General features: G+C 35.5%; 2 protein-coding genes across 3 annotated transcripts; both read right to left on the reverse strand.

Annotated features, from left to right (window-relative positions):
- Nucleotides 1-1027: 1027 nt before the first annotated feature.
- On the reverse strand, nucleotides 1028-13249 carry LOC132626377 (GDP-mannose transporter GONST1-like). The gene is made up of 9 exons (XM_060341233.1): nucleotides 13124-13249; nucleotides 10714-10939; nucleotides 10485-10624; nucleotides 8680-8809; nucleotides 7187-7312; nucleotides 6374-6528; nucleotides 5718-5834; nucleotides 1422-1519; nucleotides 1028-1329 (listed from the first exon to the last, which is right to left on the reverse strand). The coding sequence occupies exons 1-9, from the start codon at nucleotides 13189-13191 to the stop codon at nucleotides 1271-1273; spliced, it is 1119 nt and encodes a 372-aa protein (XP_060197216.1). The 5' UTR covers nucleotides 13192-13249; the 3' UTR covers nucleotides 1028-1270.
- A 2153-nt stretch (nucleotides 13250-15402) lies between these two features.
- On the reverse strand, nucleotides 15403-24450 carry LOC132626378 (Holliday junction resolvase MOC1, chloroplastic-like). Of its 2 annotated transcripts, XM_060341234.1 has the most exons (6): nucleotides 24006-24445; nucleotides 20560-20665; nucleotides 18845-18897; nucleotides 17227-17358; nucleotides 16948-17020; nucleotides 15403-15904 (listed from the first exon to the last, which is right to left on the reverse strand). In XM_060341234.1, exons 1-6 carry the CDS (start codon nucleotides 24369-24371, stop codon nucleotides 15822-15824), a joined length of 813 nt encoding a protein of 270 aa, XP_060197217.1. In that variant the 5' UTR covers nucleotides 24372-24445; the 3' UTR covers nucleotides 15403-15821. The 2 variants fall into 2 exon arrangements, with proteins under 2 accessions (XP_060197217.1, XP_060197218.1); XM_060341235.1 differs by lacking the exon at nucleotides 20560-20665 and having other exon boundaries at nucleotides 18853-18897; nucleotides 24006-24450.
- Between the last annotated feature and the right edge of the window lie 419 nt (nucleotides 24451-24869).

Here is a 24869-nt window from a genome sequence, read left to right on the forward strand (position 1 = left end):
GGATTAGGTTAATTCATATATATATATATATATATATATTTGAAAAAATAGGAATTACCGACGAACAAATTTTGTAGTTAAACAGCAAAATCCGTTATTAATCCTATTTAACAACGGATTATTATAAATTTTGTTAGTGACAAGCAATTTAGCAACGAAATTCATAACTAATTACAATTTTTTGTAGGAATTGATAGCGATGATACAACAACAAACATGTAATGTCAACCAGAGACTACTATTAGAAAACAAGGGGATGGTGTCATACTTCAGTACACCTAGAGGTCGTTTGGTTGCTGGTTAAAGTTATAGGTATTAATAAAGCAAAAGCATGCATTAATTATGCAGTGTTTATATATGAATAAGTAATGCAGAAATTACGATGCATGAATTATATTTTTAGATGTTTGTTGTATTAGATATTAATGTACATTATATAGTTTTTAAATATAATATTTATTTATAATTACTGGTTTTGTCTCTAATAAATCGAGAAGAGGAAGAGTCTAGCAGCATCAACATTTCCATTCTTGCTCTCCAAAGGGTAAAATTTTCATTTAGTATTTTGTCCATGTATTACTAATCCATCTATGAGTTATTCCATATAAAATAATACGTAGATTGATTCATAACTTATAATTGTTTTATTTATGTTGGATCGTAAAGTGATAATCAAACATGGTACTTGGTGTGCTAAATTTTATACTACAAAACAACTAAAAAGCTACCAAACATGGTATTGTCTATGCTAGTTTTAACAACAACCAAACGACCCCTTACTTTACGGTACATAACCTCCCTGAAGTTTGTAATAGTACACAATAACCTTCTCGAGAACATGAATTAGTTCTATTACAAAATGAACGAGGACCACAAATTAAAGTGCAAGAACCAATGGACTATAGTAAAAACTTGCATCACAATTAGCTGGCTGTCAGGTGAATGAAGATCTTTGTTTAGGGGAAAAGAAAGGTGAATGAAGATCTTGATCCATTTCTTCAAATATACACTGACAAGGAAACTGCTGATCGATGATCAATAAACTATACCTCAATCCCAAACTAGTTGGATGACTATGAATATTCGATATCCATTATGCTTTAATCGGTCACATTGCATTTCAACACTTTTTCTTTGCTGATAAAGTTACATTGCATTTCAATACTATTGTTCGATGTTTAGAGAATCATGTTGTTATGACTATACAACATGCTTTACAATTCAAATCAAATGCTAATCTACAAAGCGAGAAAAACAGGTTTTCAACAATTTAGGATTGAGATTTCTCCTGCATCTTTGCTCGGGCGAAAATTACTCCAGCCAAGAGGCCTGCAAATTGTGTTACAGACATATTTTTCATAACTGTTCTTGGCTAAACAAAGCACATCTTTAATTCAGAAAAGGCAAAAGTTAGTACTAACCAAAAAATATACTGGCAGTGTTCTCAAGACTAGTTTGGACTTTGAAAAGAAGAATACCAGCAACAGAGAGAGGTATCTTATTTAGTGATCCCACAAGGCTGCAGAATACAAAGTCAAGAAAAAATGATGACATTAAATATCAAGTAAATGTGTTGTGAACACGGATAGCCCAGAGAATGGCCAAGTTATTGAGCCTGGGGCTAAACCACGAAGAGGCCCAAGAATTAGACAGCCCAATAATAGATTTGCTTGGGATCCAGGTTGAGTAGAGGTAAAGGAGTTGTCGTCTGCGATTTTGAGGAGTTATGATTGTGGAAGAAACTGATTGTTCCTCTCATCTCCTTCTCAGAGTCTAACTTCTCATCCTCATTCTTATCTCTATCCTTAGTTGCTCGTTATTTCAGTATTTTCCATCGTAATTCAATAGTTTAAGTGTTGTTGTTGTTATTTGGCTATTAGTGAATATATATATATATATATATATATATATATATATATATATATATATATATATATATATATATATATATTTGTATTGAGAATCTGGTTTATTACATTGGTGCTTTCATTGACGTACTCTAATGACAGTGGTGGTATTAGATCGATTCAGCGGTGCCGGTAATCCGGTAATCCAGAGGACTGGATTTATCGGGTGGAGAGATACTTCACTTCCCGTGGCTTCTCTGAGGAATACTGGCTACCTCTTCCTTCCTTATATCTCGATGGTGAGGCCCTCGAATGGTTCCGTTGGATGTTTTGCAACAAACAATTTTTTGATTGGAAACATTTTAAGGAGAAGTTAGCACTGCGTTTTCGGAAACAAACCTACGTAAAGTCTCCTATTGTGGACTCTCAAATTACTAGTATTCTTGCTTTGCTACAGAAGATCGAGGACAAATTTTCATTTATGTCTCAGCGGGTTACAGTAACAGTAGAAGATACAAGAACTAGTGCTGCTACAGTTGTTAGCGGAGAGATTGCTTCTCCTTTGCTCGAAGGAAACTTAATTCCTGTGAATAATGTCAAGGGCCATCCCGAGATGTTTCATACTTCGATCGACACAAACCCCCTTCCCACTGGAACTGATTCGGCGATAGACATGAATATTCAGGCCATGTGGACCAGGTGTCCGATGAAAGTTCTCACCAAAGTGAAAACTCCGCCCATGAAATTGACACTGCGTTTGATTTGGTGGCGGATGATTCGGAGGGGCTGCCTTTGCAGTTACCTCAGGTTCTTGACGAATCTACTTGGTGCCCTGAAAGTTTGGTAACTCAAGCGAAAAAGGAAAACTGCAACTTCGATTCGGAAGAGAAAAACGAGGAGGAGAAGGACAGCCTGACTTTTGATCCAGATTCTCAGTCTCTTGTTATCGCAGCTGGGGATACAATGCCCGATATCGAGGGCCGCATCGATCTGCCCGTTGCCTCTATTTTCATGGATCATGAGGTAACATGTGATTCACTTTTTATTGAAACTGTACCTACTCCGAGTATGTTGCGTCGTTTCCTCTTTGATCCTGCTTCAGATAAACACCCACTTCATATTGCCAAGGATCGCATTTACATGATTCCATATTTTCCGTTTGCTCCTGGTGCTAAATTCTTTATGGTACCCATTAGTGTAACTTCGTCGAATCTTTGTGTATGGGATCCAGGAATAGGTTTTGAGGCCAAGGCTCTAACATGTTATCCCGTGAACGTGGAGGCACTACAATTGCAGGGATGTTTTGGCAAGTTTTGCTTGATTGCGCATTCTAACTCTATGCGTAGAGTGCGGGATCCCCGACAATCTAGTTGTGTGAATCCCTACATCTTGCAATCTGATACGGCACGAGCAGTTACTCGTTCTCCAACTTTTACTCAATTTTATATTGCTGAAAGAGACCTTTCATCCTACACGAAAGCATTGGCACCAAAGGCGACTGAATTACCTTGGAAAAGAAATTTTTTTATTTTGCTGTTATGGCTTGATGAAAATAAGGCGCAACGCCTGGATGTACCTACTTTTGAGACGTGTGTGCTCGCAGTTATTGTTTCAGCAAGTCTTGGCATGCTCCTGCGTTGGAATGTTGATTCGGGCCTTGCACCTACTGCCAAATATCACTATAGTTTCCGGTTACCTAGCATTCTGTTAATCCCGGCTTACTTTCATCATCGCAAATTCGAAGAACTGAACACTAAGATCATAGTCATTCCTCGTCAAATGTTTATGGCACGCTTAATATATGGTTTACTCATTGGCATTAACGATTACTTTTGTGCTTTTGGAGCTGCCAAACCTCATGTTTCTACATTGGCTTTACTTGTTTCAACTCAGCTAGTTTTCTCGGTGGGTTTAGGAGAGCAATATTGCGCTACATATTTCATTCAAGCTGTTGTGGTGTTAACCATTGGGGTGGGCATTTTCGATATTGGAGCAGGCAACGACATGCCAACAAGAACGTCATCGGATGAGAAAATATTTGTCCCTTCGATTGGTTTTTGGACTGCTGGACCTTGCTCTTTATTTATTCCTTGGTACACTACTCTACTTCCTTTCCATGAGGAAACACTAATCTAGTATTTTTCAACTACTTTCAAGAATCGGTTACATGGTGAATTTGCATAAAGCATTTGTTGTACTGTATTCTTTCGAGGAGTTGGATCAAACTCTTTCGAGGAGTTGGATCAAACAATTAACAATGATATTCAACCAATGTTCTGGATTGGAAAACAAAACAGAGCATATGTGATGCATCTTAGTTATGGAATTGTCATCATACTACTCCTCAAGGCCCTTGACATGAAAAAGTAGGTGTCACTTTACAAGAATGCTAATCTTTTATTTATGTCATTGCTCTACTCGAACCTTGAGGACAAGGTTCTAATTGAGGAGGGGAGTATTGTTGTTAACACGGATAGCCCAGAGGACGGCCTAGTCATTGGGCCTGGGGCTAAACCACGAAGAGGCCCAAGAATTAGACAGCCCAATAATAGATTTGCTTGGGATCCAGGTTGAGTAGAGATAAAGGGGTTGTCGTCTGCGATTTTGAGGAGTTATGTGTATTGTGGAAGAAATTGACTGTTCTTCTCATCTCCTTCTCAGAGTCTAACTTCTCATCCCCGTTCTTATTTCTATCCTTAATTACTTGTTATTTCAGTATTCTCCATCGTAATTAAATAGTTTGAGTGTTGTAGTTGTTATTTAGCTATTAATGAATATATATATATATATATATATATATATATGTATTGAGAATCTGGTTTATTACAAAATGATAGTTTCAGTCTGATATGGAAGCTGCCAACCTATGTTGTTCGGACTCTTCAAAAATTTCATCAATGGTGCATTTTTGGAGGACTTGACCGGGGTAGGATAACATTTTTGGAAAGTCGGAGCAACATAGCTGCCAATCAAGCACCAAAATGTGTAGTTTTCCATAATGATACTCCTTCCGTCCAATTTTATGTGAAAACATTTAACCGGAAATAGAGTTTAAGATGTTAATTATGCTTTTGTATTAAATTGGTAGTGATGGAAGAAAATAAAATGGTATTTCGAAAAGTATAATTGGAAGAGACAATATCACATTAGACGTGAGATCTGAATCGTAAAACACATTAAAGTTCTTGAATTTATAAAAAGTTATATAAAAGGTATTACCAATTGAATGGTGTAAAAAGTTTTAGGACAGCCTAAAATTTGAAGAGTGTTGTATAAATTGGGAAAGAATGCGTAATCAGGTCGTTTTGTCGTTCAAATATTTGGCTTATCATATACGAAAAGAAAAACGTTTGATTTGAATGTCTTACAAGTATCTCTTGAAGATTAAACTCAACAAATGTCTCTAGACATTTATAGTTCTCTCATGTAAGCTTTGCAGAAATGAATTCTGAGCCTGAAACACAAGGCAACTGTGTCTCTATGAACTCAGTGATCAACAAAGTCAAAGCAAAAAAGGAAAGGGATATTTTCACAAATGGCTGGCCGGATTCACTGTTTACTTTTCCTAACTGGCATATACATAGCTTATACACAGCTATACACATTTTATACATGGATATACATATATTACACACGGTCATACACATGTTATATATGAATTGTACATATATTAGACATATCGGCTATATATCTTTAGTTTACGCAGTTTGGTGTGTGGCTATTTAGGTTAATTCTTCAAAAGGGGAAAATTAGGGAAATGGCTAGTATCAGCCAAGTCTATTAAAAAAAAAAAAAAACTGTAAATTGAAACAATATAAATCCAATGTTTGATGAAGAGGAAGAAATAGTGCTCTTAAGACAAAATCATACCTATATGTAGTGGCACTTGTTTGATGAAGAAACCACATAGATGTGAAGCTAATAGCTAAGCCCAAAAATCCACTTATGGTTGTTACCATCCAGAATGTTGGCAATCGTAGTAGTGGTCTGTCAAAAAAATTATACATGTACCAAAATTACATTTAATTAAAATGCACATACACTTGCAACAAAAATATTGAACAGTATTAGAAGCTATGTTGCTCAGACTCTTCAAAAGTGTTGCTGCACACATGTTGGATCCTCCAAAACTGCACTATATTTTTGGAGAATCCGACACACATACTCCGACATTTTTGAAGAGTCCGAGCAACATAGACTCGAAGCACTTGATCTTAGAGAATGTCAATAACTAGCTGAATGAACATTACTATTGTAAGAACTTTGCTGAAACTAAATAAAGTAATCAGCACATCTTCAACTCTTACATCTCAACAACTAGATCAACTAACACTAACCAGCACTTCAGAAGGTGCAGATTTTTCAATTTTACAATCTTAGCGTGATGCAATTGAAATTGGAGAAAGATGGACTGATATCAGATGCCAAACATCAAATGAGTATGCAGAAGAATGAAAAATTAATCACGCAGGAGACTATCGTAAACATAAATGAAGAGAGTGGTATAATGAGAAAGTAGAACTCACGTCCTGGAAAGGTAATCGACCTCATTGAACAGTAATACAAGGAAAAGGCCTAAAGGCAGTGAAAGGGTATTATTTAGCAGAACCATTGAAAATTCATCTAAGTTCCCAGATTCTGTCACTTGCTTAGCGGTGTCCATGATTCTACGTAGAGTCAACTGCACCATAAGATCAAAATCATACTAAGAGGTTTAACTGCTTGTCATTTCAGAAAAAAAGTAATAGCATGGCAATCAAGTAAAATATTCAAGAAGATGCAGATAAAATTTTATGACTGATGAACAATTTACTGAAGTTAGTCCAAAACTTCTGTTTAAGTGTCCAAATCAACAGACTCCATTCTGCATCCTTGAACAATTTGTTTTCGAAAAGCCATCATTTCTGCCGGCTCTAAATAAGACTAAGCCTCTCAAATCATATGAAATAAACCACTCTCTCGTATTGTGTACCTATTAAAAGGCACCTGTTTCTAGAATAAAGTTTGGTGAATTCTTTATAATGCCATACATGCTTGCTCGAGTAGGCAGATCAATTGTTTTGACAACCCTTATAGTGACGAATGTTTTCCCCATCGATACTACTCCAAAGCAGCGAAAACAAAAATAGGATGCAAAAAGAAATAGACATTGGACATCGTGTCAATGCAAGAAATGAACAAACTATCAGAATCTTGTTATCTGGAAAGTGATCAAAACTACAAAGCTAAGTGCAAAAACAAGAAGCAATACAACAGCATTTAACCTTGACTCAGAACCTGGTCGAGCACATAAATATCTGATTACGAGGAAAAGTACCAATAAAAAGGAATGTACTTACAGAATATGATGCTGTCAAAAAACAATTGATAATCTGCCAGGTATAACCAGTGGCATGAAAAGAAAGGTCTGTAATTCCTCCAGAGACTGCTGATATAATCCGCACAGCAGACAACAAAGTTACTATCTCCAGATTTTGATCTCATGAGTACATCACAATTAAAATTTAGTTCCACCATAGGCATTTCAAGTGCTAAAGATCAGTATATTCTACAAATGGCAGTGGGCATAATATTGCTCTGAGGAATAATAAATAGAAATTAATTATACTCTCTTTGTCCCAATTGTGACACCTTTCCTTTTTAGTCAATCCCAAAAAAAAATGACATCTTTCCATATTTGATAACAATTTAACTTCAGACTTCCCATTTTTCCTTAATGAAATGATTTAGCCATAGAAATTTTTATGCCTTATTTTGAACCACAAGTTTCAAAAGTCTTCTTTTTTCTCTAAACTCTATGCCTAGTAAAACACCTTTCACATAAATTGGGACAGAGGAAGTAGCACATAATTCATAGGGGAATCAGATTTCAAAGGTTGTACAGGCACCATTAGGGTGACACTAAATATGCTAGAATATATATTGGTAGACTTGTGCCAAGCCAGGATCTTAAGCCAGTTAGGTGACTTGGGTCCATGATCAACAAAAAGTTGTAGTTATTATGAGATCTTTAACAATGTAGTTGAAATTTATGCCAAAGAAGAGACATTGGTACTTGAGCTTTCATTCCTAAAACCATCTAACATACTTCTGCTAAAGGTTATAGGGAAAAGAAAGATAGACACAAGCAAAATGGCATTGGTGGGGTTGGCTTAGGCTGCCCTTTTGCACTTGAAAACCAGTACTTCCTACAGAGAACATGTCGAAAAGCTTGTGGAAGGATGGTGGTATATATGAACTATGATGCGGATATAATGAACAAATCAGAAGATAGTTCAATCCTTATCGGGCTAGACATCATTGGATGAAAAGACTGACGCATGCACTTGTGTAGTCTCTCACACACGGCAAGAGAGAGAATGACTCCTATCAAGTACAAAATGTCAAGACGACGAAGAAAGCATCTAACAAATGGGATTTTTTTTTTTCATTTTTGGCCCGTCATCTGAAATTAATGCGCTAGCCAAAACATACAAAATGTATACACTGATTATGTATATTATATGTATATTGTTGTATATTATATGTCTATTTACACTTAATTAATACACAAAACCTATACATTTTCTGGCTATTCTTGTGAGAGGTCCAAAAATGTGATTATTTGTCCCAGAAAAACATTAACTAACTGCAGATGATTTCACGCATGCCCTCACCCAGACTCAAACAGAAAAGGGAGAAAGGCTGCTATCAAATGCAGCTGACAAGAAGAGAACGGCTACTACATTTTCTTAATTGATCTAGAGACAAAGAAAATTGAATGTACAGAAATGAATCAAGAGAAAAGAAAGGACCGAGGAATAAGAGGATCTTGTTTAAGCTACGAGCATACCATTAGAAAAAGAGCAGCCCACACTCGGTTATCATGGTGTCGGTTGAATATATACATTTCACCAACAGCAGTAATCACCTTAGTAACATTCTTCAAGACAGTGACCATAGCAACATTTATGTACCTCAAACTGCAGAAAGTGTGACAATCACAAGTAAATTATGAGCAAGATATTCTGACGAAATCTCAAGTGAAAGTAAGAGTAAACCATATGCTAAAATTAAATATAATTGTATATTCAAGGATACGATTCAAAGGAGTTGACGATGGTGATGCAGGTGTTGTCGAGGAAGAAAAGAAGAAGATTGCTTGAAATTAAGATGTCCTTCTTATTGCACTTTATTTCTGTTCAAAATCCTTAAAGGGTCTTTTTACCTCTTTAGGTTTTCCCATGCAACACAACAAAATTTAGTATATTAATGGCCACGATTTTCGACATCCCTTTCTTTTCTTTTTTAATCTAAGTAAACTAGGCAAGAAAGAGCCTAATTTACTCAATAGTGGTGAGGAAAAGGCTATAATGTCAACAACAACAACATCCCCGGTGAAATCCACAAAGTGGGGTCTGGGGAGGATAGAGTGTACGCAGACCTTACCCCTACCTTGGGAGGTAGAGAGGTTGTTTCCAATAGACCCTCGGCATAAGGACAATCAAGCCAAAGTAGTATGAAAATGGAAATAACGAAAGGCTATAATGTCAAACCAAAAGAAAACTTTTGGTTATTGTTTCTAAAAGCGAAAAGTGCAAAAACGCTACAAGGTCCGTGGGCCTTGAAGCAAAGTGAAGGCAACAATTTACGGAAGATTAAAAAGCATCAGGCGTATATGAATTTAGTGCCATCTTTGATAAATCAAATTTCAAGTAAAATAACTAATTTTTGTATCCAAAATATACTAATGATGATGATGATCCAGCTCCTCAAATTTGAGATTCAAAATATAGATTGCTTCTCGTTGGAGTCACTTCGCGGGTCATTATTTGAAGCGCATGGCTTCACCCATGAAGCAATAACCCACACTTCACATTGCTTCATGCTTTAGGCGACAAAAGCGATTGCTTTTAATGACACTGCTCTTGGTGAGATAATATGTCAATTTGAACTTGAGTTTCTATGTAGTATCACATTTATGATGAAAACTCAATAGCCATTGTGAAGTTTGAAAACCTAGTTACAACTTTGGTTTCATCCTTCCAGCACAGTTTCCCTATACGACCCCAAGATTAATATAATTTTTTCTAATATATCTAGGAAATGGAAACACTGTAACAAGACACTTTTTCATCAAACTGAGTTCACTAGTTTGATATTCATGGCTAGTAAAACTATAAACTTCTTTACTCAAGATGAAATTCTCCTACCATGGAAGAATGACAATAAATAATACAAAAAAAAAAAAAACAAATCTAAGGTTAATTTCTCCAATTTTAGGACTCCATCCTTTTTCTCCATCTAAGCCAAACTTTTTATATATTCCTTATTAAACCTAAACTGTGACACATTCTCTTTTTTTCAGACCTTACCAACACCTTGAAAATGGTGAACTTTTAAAACTAATTCATTCCTGGAAAATAGCTCACATTCTAGTTCAAAAACATTGCCTAACATGTGATTTCTTGTGTCAATACGATAATTAGCCCTATACATTGCAGGAAATGCATATCTTGTGCTGCCAGGAGTAAATAAAACAAGCTTTTGATTGTTTATAATTCCATTAAGCAAAATTTAAGCATAAAATTCATGGTATTTAGATGGTAAAAATGAACAGCTAAGGTACAGCAGATATAAAAAGATAGTGATCCATACCTGAACATACTTGTTATAAGCATTCCAACAAATATAAAATTAACAGGCAACCAGACTTTGATTAGCCTCAACGTGAGTGGTTCCGTAGAAATTACACCGAAGAAGCTCAACAGAGAAACCACCACCACCGAGACAAAATTCTGCATAACGAGTTGAAAGGTTATTTCTCAATACCCAACCTAAGTACCTATATGGAATTTACCAAACAGTATAAAAAGATTAAGGGTACCTGATAGAGCATCAAGGATATCCCTGCATTAAAGTTATAGCTGGAAAGGACATATTTATTAACTAATATCATGCTACAGGAAGAAATACAATATGAAATTCCAGATAGCAAGGCCTTGTTCTGTACAGTGACGAGCATATTATTGCGTATTGACTTCTCTTTGATCTCCAACTTCCCATTTTCCACATCATCGTCGATTCTATTTACAAACTTCATGGAAAAAGATCTGAAGCAAGTAAAAGATCAATAGAAATTAGAAACAGTAGCCAACTGAACAGGAGAAAGAACAAGCAACAGCAAAAAAAATATATGCAAACTTAAAGAAAGAAACGCCTGTTATTGGCTTGGTAGACTAAGAAGCTTCTTTCTCTGACTTGGCCACCATTACTAGTATCCTCAATATGAATTCTTTCCACAATTGAATCAGGAGAATCCAGAGAAACAACCGCGGACAAACCTCTTCAATTGAAATAAAAAATTAAAAAAGAGGGCCCAGACATCAACTTCCAAGAAATAAGCCACTGGCAGAACAAGCTCCAAAATTACATATCAGCTTTTCTATGTGACATGTTGAACATCATGGGAAAAATATATATGACATTGAGCATATCATTAAAGGCAGCCTGAGTTCAATCTCAGTAAAAGTTAAGACAAAGAAAGTAAGAAACTGCAATCCTTATATCTAAGTGGTGTAAATCATCCTAGCCAACTATGCTCATTAAAATCACCCCCAAAAAGTCTACTTATTGCCTTTTTTATAAACGTAGTGTCCGAGCAACTTCGCACACCTCATTTGCTCCACTGGTGTACCTGCTACCACCACCACCAGAAATCACTTTTTCTGTCTCTGACAAGGATCTCCCTTGGTTTTCACTCACTTCAATGACTGCTAGGCAGCACTCTTGAGTTCAAAAATCTATTCATTCCTTAAAATGACTTTGGATTAGCACATGGTTGCACAGCCCATGAAACAACCCAAACAACGGTGCCTATCGAAACTACTAACGTCATCAAGAACAGCAGAAAGAACTGTATAGTATTATGTTCATTTGGAAAGAACTCATTTCCAATACTTACTGCGAAACCCTTGAATTAACCACACAGTTATACAGCCTCGAAAGACTATATAAAGGACCTGTGCTTCAATTTTTCAACTTCAAACTAATAAGTGAGGTTCCATAAATCCGTAGCCAGAAAAAGAAATTATTTTTTCTTTTCTTTTTTGTGGAAAGTATTTTCTTATATTCAATTTTGTATTGGACAAGAAAGGAATTCCCTTTGTGTTAGCAAACCCAAAACTAGCTCCATTTCTTCCCAAAATTCTGATAGCCAATATATACTTAACCATGCTTTTATTCATTAAGTAGAGGAACAGGGAAGAAAAATGAAAAAAGAAAATTCTTTGGCATCTTTCTGATCCAAACTAGAATAAAGCTTCAAATTTTCTAACCATCCCATTTCTAAAAACTAGTACTCCGCTTCAATTTATACGATGGTGTTTGACTGACATGGAGTTTAAGAATGAAAAATAAGTAGGCATTTGGCCATGAAAACCAAATATTTTTCACTTTATTTGGAATTTTGAAGTTGAGTTGAAGATGGAGTTGTGTTTTATTATAGTTTTGGCAAAAAAAAATTTGTTGCTTGAATGCACTGAAAATGAAAACAGGGTTTTAAGTGTTTTCCAAATTCCAAATACAACTTAAAGTTGCATTTGGAATTTAAGCTGATTTTCAAATAAAGTGAAAAAAAAAATCCGGAAATAAGTGAAAAATTCTCATGGCCAAACGGGTCCTTATAGTTATTTCTTTGGCTATAAATCATTTGATTAAGGCTAAAATTGAAAGTTGAAATTTAAATTGTTACTAATTATAAATATTCATCATTCTAATTGTAGTACTAACTATAAAAATATGTCATTCTTTTTGGGATTGACTAAAAATGAAAGAGTGTCAAATAAATTGGGACAGATGATCAAACACGGGAATGTCTGAACAAAAACCATGTCTCTTTTTTATGCCAACGATTTTGGGGCCAGTTTGCATGCACCTCAAATATTCCACGGCGCACCCGCTACCTTCCACCATCAAAGAATGGAAAGTATGTTCCTTACATCACCCAAACAAACAAGTAAACTTCTTCTTTAATTTACTTATTTCTTTTCCTTATCCTTATAAATAAATATGTAATACATCACATTAAACGTATCCCTTCTGGCTTAGTTTGCAAAAACCAAATGACAAAGGAAGAATGGTTTACTCATATAGCAATCAAGAATTCAAGAAATTCCCAGAAAGCAAAACTCTTTAAGAAAACTAAAGAATGCTAAATAGATCCTTAATTATGAGATTATGCACATACATTTCATCACAGAGCAAAACAAAACAAAAAAAAAAAAGCAGACACTTACCTTGGACTCATTAATACAAAGGTTGTCAACTTCTTAGTTTGTACAAAGAAGAAACTCAGCACATGCATAAAATGTTATGCAAACATCACAAAACAAATACTTTATTGGTACAAAAATTGGATAGAATGGCACAGTGGAACTTTTGAAAGGTTTATTTATGTACGACGTCTTGAGGTGAAGTACGTTGATGTATTTGGGATAATATCACGAAGGAGTCAAGTGTGTCTGGCAGAAGACATTTTTGATAGTGTCAAAACCCGAATTTTGTTTAGTTAAAACATCCACAAAGTCCCACTTGTGATCATATTATACTATTTTAATAAGTGGACATTTCTCCGCTCTTTTCTTGGATTTTTTTAATGCTTTGTTTGGGAAATGAAGAGGATGGAAAGGCAAGGAGAGGAAAGTTTAAAGGTTTCCTTCCATTAATAACGTATTCCCGGCTTAAATTCAAGGGGGAAAGTCCAAATATATTCATAGTGTGATTTAGGATAAATATATCCTTAAGTTATAAAAATAAAAAAAATAAAAAAAATCTATTTGTGTCAGTGTCGCTACACTCGACTCGAATATATTCTTTTCTATTGACCGTAGTGAAAAAGCCAATTTCAAAATTATTTTTATATTTTTTTTAGTTAAAACAAAAGCCACCTGATTAATTAAATCCCCCTCTAATTAAAGCGTTGTCGCAAAGTTTAAAAATATATTTGAGCATCTAAATTTGTGACTTGTGGATTACACTAGATATGTTGTTATTGTTGTATCTAAATTTGTGACTTTCTTCTCCACCATATTGTTCTCAAATTGAAGAGACCCATCCCCTCCCTTTTTGCCCCCTCCCCCCACACACCAAACCCCCACAAACCTCATTTTCTTAAAAATAACCGCTAGGAGAAAGCCCAAATATAAAGGTCCCATTTCTCCATTAACTCCGGTTAGGGTTCTGATATTCTTATTAAATTCGGCTACCTCTTCAATTCTCATTTAGTTTCGGATTTAAGCTTTAATATTTGATAAAAGATTTAGGCTAATTTCGTTACATATTCTTGGCAGGATAGAAAATATATTCATTTGGAATGGGATGATGATTGTAAATGTCATCTTCAAGTTGAAAATATAAAAGAAAAAGTTCTTCAATTTGAGAACAAAATGCTGGAGAAAAAGGTGTCAAAATTTGTAGTGTTCAAATATATGGTTGAACTTTACGAGAAAGAGTTAATTAGAGGGCGGAATTTATTAAATTCGCATAGCTTTTAATTTAACAAAGGATCTGAAAAATAATTTTAAAATAGGTTTACTTTACTTTCATCACCGAAAAGATCATATCCGAGCCATTTGTGTAATGATACAAATAGACTATTTTTTAAAGAGGGTATATTTGCTCCACTTTCCTAAATTCAATTGGTTATCATATATTTTGCACATAATGGATGGTATTCGGATTTTACAAAAAAGCCAAAGTTGATGAAAGGAGTATAAATCAGGACAAGCAAGTATTAAGTGAATATATATATTCATTACATGTTTATACCTCCTAAAATCAAAATAAGTGAAAAAATTACGTACATAATTGGACTTCAAGTGTCCTCTTTTTAAGTTCAGAGAATATTCAATCATCTTGACCTTGATAAACAAGTCACCATACGACAATCCACATTTATCATTCACAAAAAACTTATACGATATTCTTTCATGTATAATTATTTACTTAAGTTTTTATTTCAATGATATTGATATTATTTTAATAATATTATTTATCGTGTAATAAGATACACACGTGCACAAAAACTAGTTGTGAAAAAAGATGGGAAATAGCATTATTGAGGGCTTAACTTATAAAACGGGAAAAGAAAGAAAAGAAAAAGCACGATTGAGTTCTCTTGCTCTTAAAATTAAGTGAAAGACACATACTTTGCCGTGTTAGACACTTGTGTTTATGATACACTGGGAGCAAATTGAAGTGTCTAGATGATAATTGGGTAAGTTAAAATGTTCAACTGACAGTTGGAATCAACTTTAAGTGTTTGTAGATGTATTTTGCCATTCGACAACAACATTTCTGCTTGCATTAATACAGTGTATAGTGTGATACATTTAGAATTTAGATATGGTCGGTTTTGAGTTGAGATTGAACTTTATCTATACCTGTTTTCTGCATACATGTTGACATGAAACTTGATTACGTACGTTGATTATTCGTCCACTTCAAACACTCAAAACAGATTTTCCATGTGAAATGACAGGAATTTGTTTGGCATATTCGATGTTAAAACACCGAGTTTTGCCAAAACCGCGAACCTATTGTTGGATGTCATTGTATATGTGAATCAAAATAAATACATAACAGTGTTTCATGCTAAACGTGCATTCAGTACAATGATAAAACAATATAGACCAAGGAATTAAGGTCTGCAATTCCCCTTCTCTAGCTGTGATTAATGAGGAATCTACACTACTTATCCTACAATCTAGATGAAGATATTCCTTTACAACAGAACTGACAATTAAGTTTAACACAGAAAGGATGAGCTCGATTTGGCCAATGCTTACGTTGAGATCTCATGGAGTCAGTTGGAAATATGTGAATTGATTGAAAAACCTTGTCGACTAATTGTTTCTCTTTTACTGCATAATTCTTCCAAATGGATTTATCCAGCAACGATTAAGCATCGGAGCTTTTCTCCAGTTCCTAAGGCATCTAATTTTCCACGGAGCAAAGAGGCTCAGAATTTATCTTGATGCCTTTGCCATAAGCAGCAATGAGAAGAGCCTCAGCTCGACCTGGAAGATTAAGAAAGAATCATCAAATAACATTTAGACGGTATAAAGACACATAAAAGAGCTATTAGCAAACAAGATCTTGATGCCACATCTATTAATTAAGAATATGAAATATTGATTTAGAGGCCAAAAGATGATCAAGGATTGTTATTTGATTTGAATTCTGAGGTTGGTAAAGCTTGCAAGAGAAAGGTCCTATATAGGAATTTCCCCAACACGAAGTGCTCGGAAATGAGTTCCAACTTACAGTGTTCAAGGCCATAACTACAAACTTTAGGAAACGTAAAGAGGGTACTAGAAGCCAAAATTTTAGTGATTGGAAAGAGAAAAAAAAAAAAAAAGGAGATAAACTTATACACGAAAGGAGAAAGTATGACATATTCACAGTTGTTATAAGATCACAATGTATATACGTATAGGACGAAGATGAATATAACCCGTCTATAATAGCCAAGGAATACAAAGTCATTATTATAAGATCAACTAAAATGTGAAGCCCTTAGAGCTTTGGTGGTAAAGGTATTATACACAGGATGTGTGGTAAGCACACGTCACAAATTTGAATCGTGTTGTGAACCAAGTATGGTATTTAGAAGGGTAGAAGGGGCAGCCCATTATCAACCAAGTTCCGCAACTAGAATTCGCAAATTTCTCGGTTATATAAAAGAAGATTAAATAAAATGTGACACCCTTAGTTTCCAATCTTACAGCCAGATTCTAGCAAAGACTTAGAACAATGTATTTTGGAAAAGTTACTAGGGGCATTGAATGTCAAAAATTGATGTCAGATTGAGTACAAGACAAAAAAAAAAAAAAAAAACTTTTTTTTTTAAGATTAGTCCCTCCTAGAGAGAGATATTCCTCCTGATCAGTTACAAGAATTAACAAGTCGCTGCCCGTTATACTTCCTATCTGGATAGATAATAGTCTGCTGAATGATTCCTTTTGGTTGACAAATTACCACAAACCAGCAAACAATAACAAGCCATAGATCTTTTTTCAGAAATAAAAATGTTTAGCACATGAAGTCTAAGTATACCTACCATGATCTTTCTTCCTTTTTAATAGAGTACTCAAAGAGGGAAACAATGAAGATGCTGCTTCCCTGCTATAATCCTGCAAATAAAATTAATTGAATGACAGATATTAGATGATGACTCTAGGAAATCTGCAGAAATTTTTCTGAGTACAAAACTGAAAAAACTAGATGGACTTTTTAGTTAGTAAAAGGGAAACAGCAAAAGGCTTGAAACAATAAAGTAAACTCAATCTATGACGATAGTACATATTTATGTTCAACTATTTGCAGGAACTTTAATAACCTTGTTTGAGCGTTCTCTTGTAAGTTGAAACTCACTCTTCCATGCACTTGATGGCACAGGAATAACGGAAAATCCGGACGCAACTAACAACCCAATCCATAGTCCATAGCCGAATCCTCCACTCCACCATCCCTTGATGCAGTAAAAATATATTGATAAATAATGTACCAACGAGAAAAATACAAATAAGATACACTAAACAAGTTCTATCCACAAAGTGATGATAGCTGCAAGAAGATGAATGGCCAACAAGTATTTAGCATTTTAGCATTCATTGAGCCAAAATTTGGAGGGGGGAGGAGGGGAGTGGTGGGGGGCGCAAAGAACTTATTCAGCACTCAACAGAATGTGGTAAACATTCTTTATCCTAAGACTTATAGTTACTTTCGACTTTAGTTATTTTTAGGAACTCAGAATTCCCGTCAGTTGAATTTAGTATGAGATGAAGGTCCAACCTAAAAAAGGTAATGGAAAATAGCATTTTAATATATTCTGACTAGTTTGTGCAACGAACAGAGAACACAATCTTGTGGTTTCTTCATATTTACCCCATTTTTTAATGATACAAACTGACTTTCTTTTTTGAATAAGTAAATACTGAGGTTGCTTAAATCATGTAAGGGTGAAAATTGTATGATGCCAACACTTCTGGTAAGGCGGTAAGAATACACTTCCTAACCCACCTTTACCCACAGAATGTCTAACCATAACAGCATTAGTGACATCCATCAAGAATTTAGCCTTGGTGGATAGAGTTATCTGGTGTACCTGTTACTGGTGTGAGGTGGTATGTATCTCATGGAATTAGTTGAGGTGCGGGAAGCTGATCCGGATATCACGGTTTTAAAAGAAAAAGAAATTCCAAATATTTGAGAAACTTAAACCCACCCACCCCTAACCCCGTCCCAATAAGGAGCCCATAAAATTAAAGGACCTCGAAATGACTAGCAATGTGTAAAGCCTTAATACAATTTATCTCCCAGAAACAATATCACAATATTGGATGGCTATCTCGACCAACCACAGGTACAAGTTGAATTGTTACTTTGTGAAGTTTTTGTTCAGGAAATAATGGTATTCATAAAAGTCTTTACACCTATTTAGCATACTAAACAAGTCCAAATTAATGGAGGGTGACTCGGTTGAGCATGGGGCTTTAATAATGGAGGTCTCAGGTTCGAAACCCCCTGCCTACGACAGTAGGGGATTTGTCTTCTGGGTCGACCTCGTCGCACGAGGCTTGCCTAGTGCGGGTTATCTCTCCCGTGTGGTTTGCGAGCTATTGCACAGGAGCTGGGTTTACCCTGTGCGCACCCGAAGGGTAGCGGCTGCGGGTTCCCATGTCATAAAAAAAAAAAGTCCAAATTAATAGATGCTAGTTGCTAGAGAATGCCATCAGCACATAGTTGACTGACTCTGTCTGGTGAAGCTATGAAGGATCGATATGTATGCCCACTAAGTGTGGACGCATATGTTATAAGTAATAAACACTCTCACCAATGCAGAATTATTTGATGGTAAAGAGCAAGTGGACATGAAATTAGCTACCATCATTTGAATAATATTGATAAGCTAGTGGCAGTACATACTGGCATTGTTGTTAATAATATTTTCTAACCTGCTTACCGTCTTGTGGATACGGAGTTGATTGTTCAACGTACGCAATTGTTCCTGAAAACAAAATGAAATATCTCATCTGACTCTTACTGGTCCAAAAAAAAAAAAAAAACAATTTGCCTCTGAAAATTCCAGTTGAGAAATGATCAGATAGCAAATTTAATAGTTCAACTAATTTGATAAGACCAGAAACAGGAACAAATTGCTCATCTGCAATGTTATCAAAGGGGGAAAAAAATTCTAAGGTCCAATAGGGCTTTAAGAAATATGTATTTTTACTCGAATGGAGAAAAAATACAAATATGTATGTTTACTCGACGACTAAATAATAAATATATGGTCAAAGAATTGAAAAAATAAACAAATTATGATACAGTGAAATATCAACTATTATCAACTATTAAGTATCGCATCTTCAGGATTACGGTCATTGGCAAGGAAAATTATGTCTTAGAGCCTCGATGGCAACACTGCAGCGCCTACTACGCGAGACAAAGCGCTCAACATGTTATGCGCCTCACTTCAGGGCTTAAGCGCGCCTTTGACAATACGGCTTATCTCCAAGGAAATTTACAATTACAACTACATGATCTCTGCTAGAGGAATTCTCATTATTCATCCCGCTCCATCTTGGTCTGTCTCATTCCATTGTATCTACAAGGTAATTTGCATCTCTAACTCCTCTATGTGACTCCAAAAAAAGAGAGCTTCTCAAATCCAAGCACTCCCACCCTTCTTCAGCCGAAATGATTATTTGAACCATAAGATAATGGCCCAAGGGATGAGATTAGGAAAGAAGACATAGCACCATATTAGCATATTTTTTGAACTAGTTTTAACTATGAAGATATCCACCACATTCGTTCAACTAAATGAATTTAAATCTAAGTAGTCATTTATTTTACAGAAGACACTATAAAATAAAGAGGAATATTCTTTGAGCATCAAGGACTTCCTCAGATCAAAATAATGTAAGCCAAACTGTTTTCTGAAGCAGACACAATAGTGTTTCCCAATGAAAAGCTCAAAAAAGGGGGAGAGGGAGAGAATAATCAACTAATATCCTTCATGCCAGCCTCATATATATCGATTTTTTACTATAACTCTCTGCAATACGACATGCATTACTCCTTGCAATGTTATTATATGGATGCAGCATAAAGGGCACTCATCCAAACAACCACAAGATTCGGAATCAATGACGAATTTACTTTAATGGCTTTCATAGTTATCCTGCAAAAGTGATTACAACAACAACAAACCCAGTGTAATCCCACAAGTGAGGTCTGGGGAGGGTAGTGTGTACGCAGATGTTATCCCGCAAAAGTGATTAACTTACACACAAAAAAATTGAAACTGGTAATGTCAATTAATTTACATAATATAATTCAGAATCTTTGCAAACCCGAAGGAATTCATATAAAAGAGCATCAACCGCTACCCCAGCCCACACCCTAGTCCAGAAGCAGAAAACAGGACAGCCAATTAACAATATATACCAGGAAAACAGTACTAATATTTAGTTTCTTGGTGAAGGGGGAAAAAAAAAGAAAAAGAGAGCATTGTCAGTTTGTCACCTTCAAAGGATACAAACAAACTAGCAACAAAATCCCCAGGAAATAGCAGAATCTAGTGTACAAGTCATTCAGTCCAGATAACTGAGGAAGTTAAGAACAGAGATTTGAAAGACTTCTAAGAGGACAGCTTTTGCTGTACCTATAGGAGCTTCAAAACTTTGAAGCAACTGAACAATAGCTTTTGCATCTAAGCGTTTCCTCAGTCCTTTGCCAACAAGTACCTTCAAGTGAGGAGAATCAAACACCTAGAGACAATGAGAAGCACACTTCAGATTTAGAAGTAAACAAATCGATGAGCAAGGTACTAACTTCTTAGAGCACAAGATCCTTTTTTTTTTTTCCTTCTTTGGTTTGAGATTGATGGATATACATTTCACAGCTCACTTAACTCTATTGGAAAATTAACTGAGAAAAGCTCCAATAAGTAACTATTAGTTGTTTGGTTTACCCAACCCCACATTTAGTGACCCAAAATACCAACCTAATGGTTATACGGAACGACTCTTATCACTAGAGCAGCCCTCACTTGTCTCGGCAACTACTAGTTGCAGTTTCAATATTTTAACCAAGCACCTAAATAACAAACTTGGACTCTGAAAAGAACTATGTTACTACTACTACTCACAAGAAAACATTAAAAGTTTATGGATATCCAAAGAAGGTATAACTGCCAGATATAACATTGGCTGAAATAGAGTGGAAAAGGGTAATCACAAAGTGCTCAAATCTTCAAAATGCTATATGCTGAATTTTTATATGCTGTTTGGTTGGAAAGAAATCAAAGGATCTTTGAACAGAAGAATAGAGGGTGGGAGTTGATTGCTAGAGAGTTGCCTATATGTGTGGTATTCGAGCGGGGAAAGGATCTGCAACTGCTGTTCATCAGTTTCTATTTTAAGTTGTAGCTGTTTTTCCTATTAGTCTGATCACTGATGTAGTTTACAACAACAACCCAGTGAAATCCCACAACGTGGGGTCTGGGGAGGGTAGAGTGTACGCAGACCTTACTCCTACCAAGGTAGGACGGCTGTTTCCGAAAGACCCTCGGCTCAATAAAAAACATAAAAAGAGGTCAGATAAGGCTAAGAGATTCAAAGCGATATGGAAATGAAGTAACGCAAGCGACACAGATAACATAGAATAATCAAAGCACAGGAAATAACAGATAATAGCATAAATCAGAGCACAAGAATTATACTACGATAATGCGACTACTAATAAGACAGGATAATGAGACTATCTACTAGCCTTCTACCCTAATGTGGGTCCTCCAAACCCTCCTATCTAAGGTCATGTCCTCGGTAAGCTGTAACTGCGCCATGTCGTGTCTAATTACCTCTCCCCAATACTTCTTTGGCCTACCCCTACCTCGTCTGAAACCATCCATGGCCAACCTCTCACACCTCCGCACTGGGGCATCTGTGTCTCTCCTCTTCACATGCCCAAACCATCTCAATCTCGCTTCTCGCATCTTGTCTTCCACCGAGGCCACTCCCACCTTGTCCCGAATATCCTCATTCCTAATCCTGTCACTCCAGGTGTGGCCACACATCCATCTCAACATTCTCATCTCAGCAACTTTCATCTTTTGAACGTGAGAAATCTTAACTGGCCAACACTCCGCCCCATACAACATAGTCGGTCTAACCACCACTTTGTAGAACTTGCCCTTAAGTTGTGGTGGCACCTTCTTGTCACATAGCACTCCGGAAGCAAGCCTCCATTTCATCCACCCTGCCCCAATACGATGTGTGACATCATCGTCAATCTCCCCACTGCCTTGCATAATAGACCCAAGATACTTGAAACTACTTTTCTTCTGGATGGCTTGGGTACCAAGCCTCACTTCCAAGCCAGCCTCCTGAGGTGCTTCACTAAACTTACACTCTAAGTACTCTGTCTTGGTCCTACTCAGCTTAAACCCTTTAGACTCCAAAGTTTGTCTCCAATCCTCCAGCTTAGCGTTTTCTGATGAGAAAATAGCAAGTGAGTATAAACTTGCTAAAGCTTTGCAACTCTTTACTGGTAATTAATGCAAAAGTTTAGTTACCAAAGAAAAACACTCGTTTCAAGTTATGTGGCTTGATTTGGAGTACAACGGTTAACTAACTAATGTTCAGTGTAAAATTCGGACATAGAATCTTCAATTTTTATTTTATTTTTGAAATAAAATATATGTATTTAAAAACTACATAAAGTTACAATAGTTAACAATTCAAAATATTTAGAAAGTATTTGAAAACATTATGATAAAGCCAAATATTCTTTGACTCTCCAAATAGTAACTAAGACACATAGGGGTCGTATGTAAGAGGTATTAGAGAAAATAATACTGGTATTAGCTTTGGTATTATTTAATCTCTTGTTTGGTAGTGTTTTCAACCTATGTATTAGTTATACACCCTATCCAGTACTATTCTTATACATAGTAAACCATGGCATTAACAATACCAATACTATTCCTATTCTAATACGCACAATTGAGTACTCCTTTCGTCCCAATTTGTATGAAACTCGTTCCTTTTTTGTCAATCCCAAAATAGTAACAATTGAACTTTAAAATACCCATTATACCCTTAATGAATCTAATACTCCCTCCTTTCAGTTTTACTTGTCCACTATGGACTTTGTACACCCCTTAAGAAATAATAAATGAAGTGCATATTTTACCATAATACTCATATTAATTAGTGTATAATCTTAATGGACTTGGAAAATGATTTGGAATGAGTAGTTAATGCTAAGGGTTAAACAGGATAAGTAAATTGTTTTTTCTCTTGATATGCGAAAGTAGAAAAGTAAAAGTGAAAATCTATTTTTAGTATAATGGACATGTAAAGGTGAACGGAGGGAGTACTTATTTTAGACCACAAGTTCAAAATTTCTTCCTTTATTTCTTAAACTTCGTGTCCAGTCAAACACCCTCATATAAATTAGAATGGAAGAATACTATTTAAAAATTATGCAATGCATGTTATTTGATACAACAACCCAAACAGCCCATTAAAATTAATGCCAGCGTGCATAACTAATCACAACATAACTAATCCAGCATTACTAATACACTCTTACTATTCTTATACACCCTACCAAACGACCCCATGAAGTTAAACAAAGGGAGTAGATAGAGAGTTTGGGAAAATTATGCTTTATGGCTACTTTTAAAAATATTTACGCAACATAGCCCATACTTTGTGTATAAACACCCGATTTTCGACATACTTGCGTATAAACACGTTTTATACACTATTATACACTTTATACAAGGTTGATACATTATGTATAATGCTTCCACCTAAGTATAAATGTATAATGCTCCCTTTGTCCTAATTTCTGTGAAACACTTTTCTTTTTAGTCTGACCCAAAAATAGAATTATTAAAAAATAATTTAACTTAAAACTTCCCTTTTTACGGCAACAAAAATATGTATGACTTATTTTAGACCACAAGTTTCAAAAGTCATTCATTTCTTTCTTAAACTTCGCGTCTGGTCAAACTATATCACATAAATAAGGACAGACTGAGGGAGGGAGTATTGTATATTGGGCTATGTGGCGTAAATATTTTCAAAAGCTGTATATTACCTGAGGAGGTTGATTTGGTTTTAAGAGTGCTAAGGCACCAGAAGTATCCGGGTCAACTCCAATAACCCAACCCGTGTTCAAAGGCTCTGTGTATGGAAATGGGCAAGATAAAGACTCTAACCAGTCCATTTTCAACTGAGCTTCCAAAATTCCTTTACTGCCCCTACCCTTTGAAGCTCCATTTCTTGGAGTAGTAGTAGTTGGGTTTTGTTCTATGACAGGGGTAGTAGTTATTATAACGGGTGCTGAAGATGATGAAGTTGAGAAGAGTTTGAATGTAGTAAATCGAATTGTGGGGATTAGTTTTGAAGCCATTATTGGGGTTATGAATTGTAATGGTTGGGTTTGTGCGACAATTGATTCCATGGATTTTCAAGATTGGTTTATTAGTTTTGGAACAGAAGTGTTGTATGGTTTGAGGGAAATAAAGAGGGAAAGGAAAAGAGTCATATTTGCCGAACCCGCGACTATTGTAGCGCAAACAAAAAAAAATTGAACCAAACTAGCGCAAAAAAAAAAAAAAAAAAAAAAATTGGTAGGCTTCACGTACCAATTTCGTGCGTAAAGGAGCTGTTTTGTTTTTTTGGTTTTTTTTGTGTTACCTTTCAAATCATGTTTTTTTCCATACTTTGGGCAAAGATTAGTCATGTTTCAAAATCCCAAAATATCAATATTTTATATAAAACTTAATATCTTTTTTTGCGTACAATAATGTCGGCTCATTACATCAAGTCCACCTAAACGTTTGGATCGTCGTTTTAGAGGTTCTAAAGTGCCCCGAAGTAAGTTTTGAAACTTGTCATATTTATAGGGTTTTGATTTAAGTGTTTTATTATATTTGAATGTACAAATATAAATATTTGA

Source organism: Lycium barbarum, chromosome 2 (assembly GCF_019175385.1).
Source record: "Lycium barbarum isolate Lr01 chromosome 2, ASM1917538v2, whole genome shotgun sequence".
In the NCBI taxonomy this organism is placed as follows: domain Eukaryota; kingdom Viridiplantae; phylum Streptophyta; class Magnoliopsida; order Solanales; family Solanaceae; genus Lycium; species Lycium barbarum.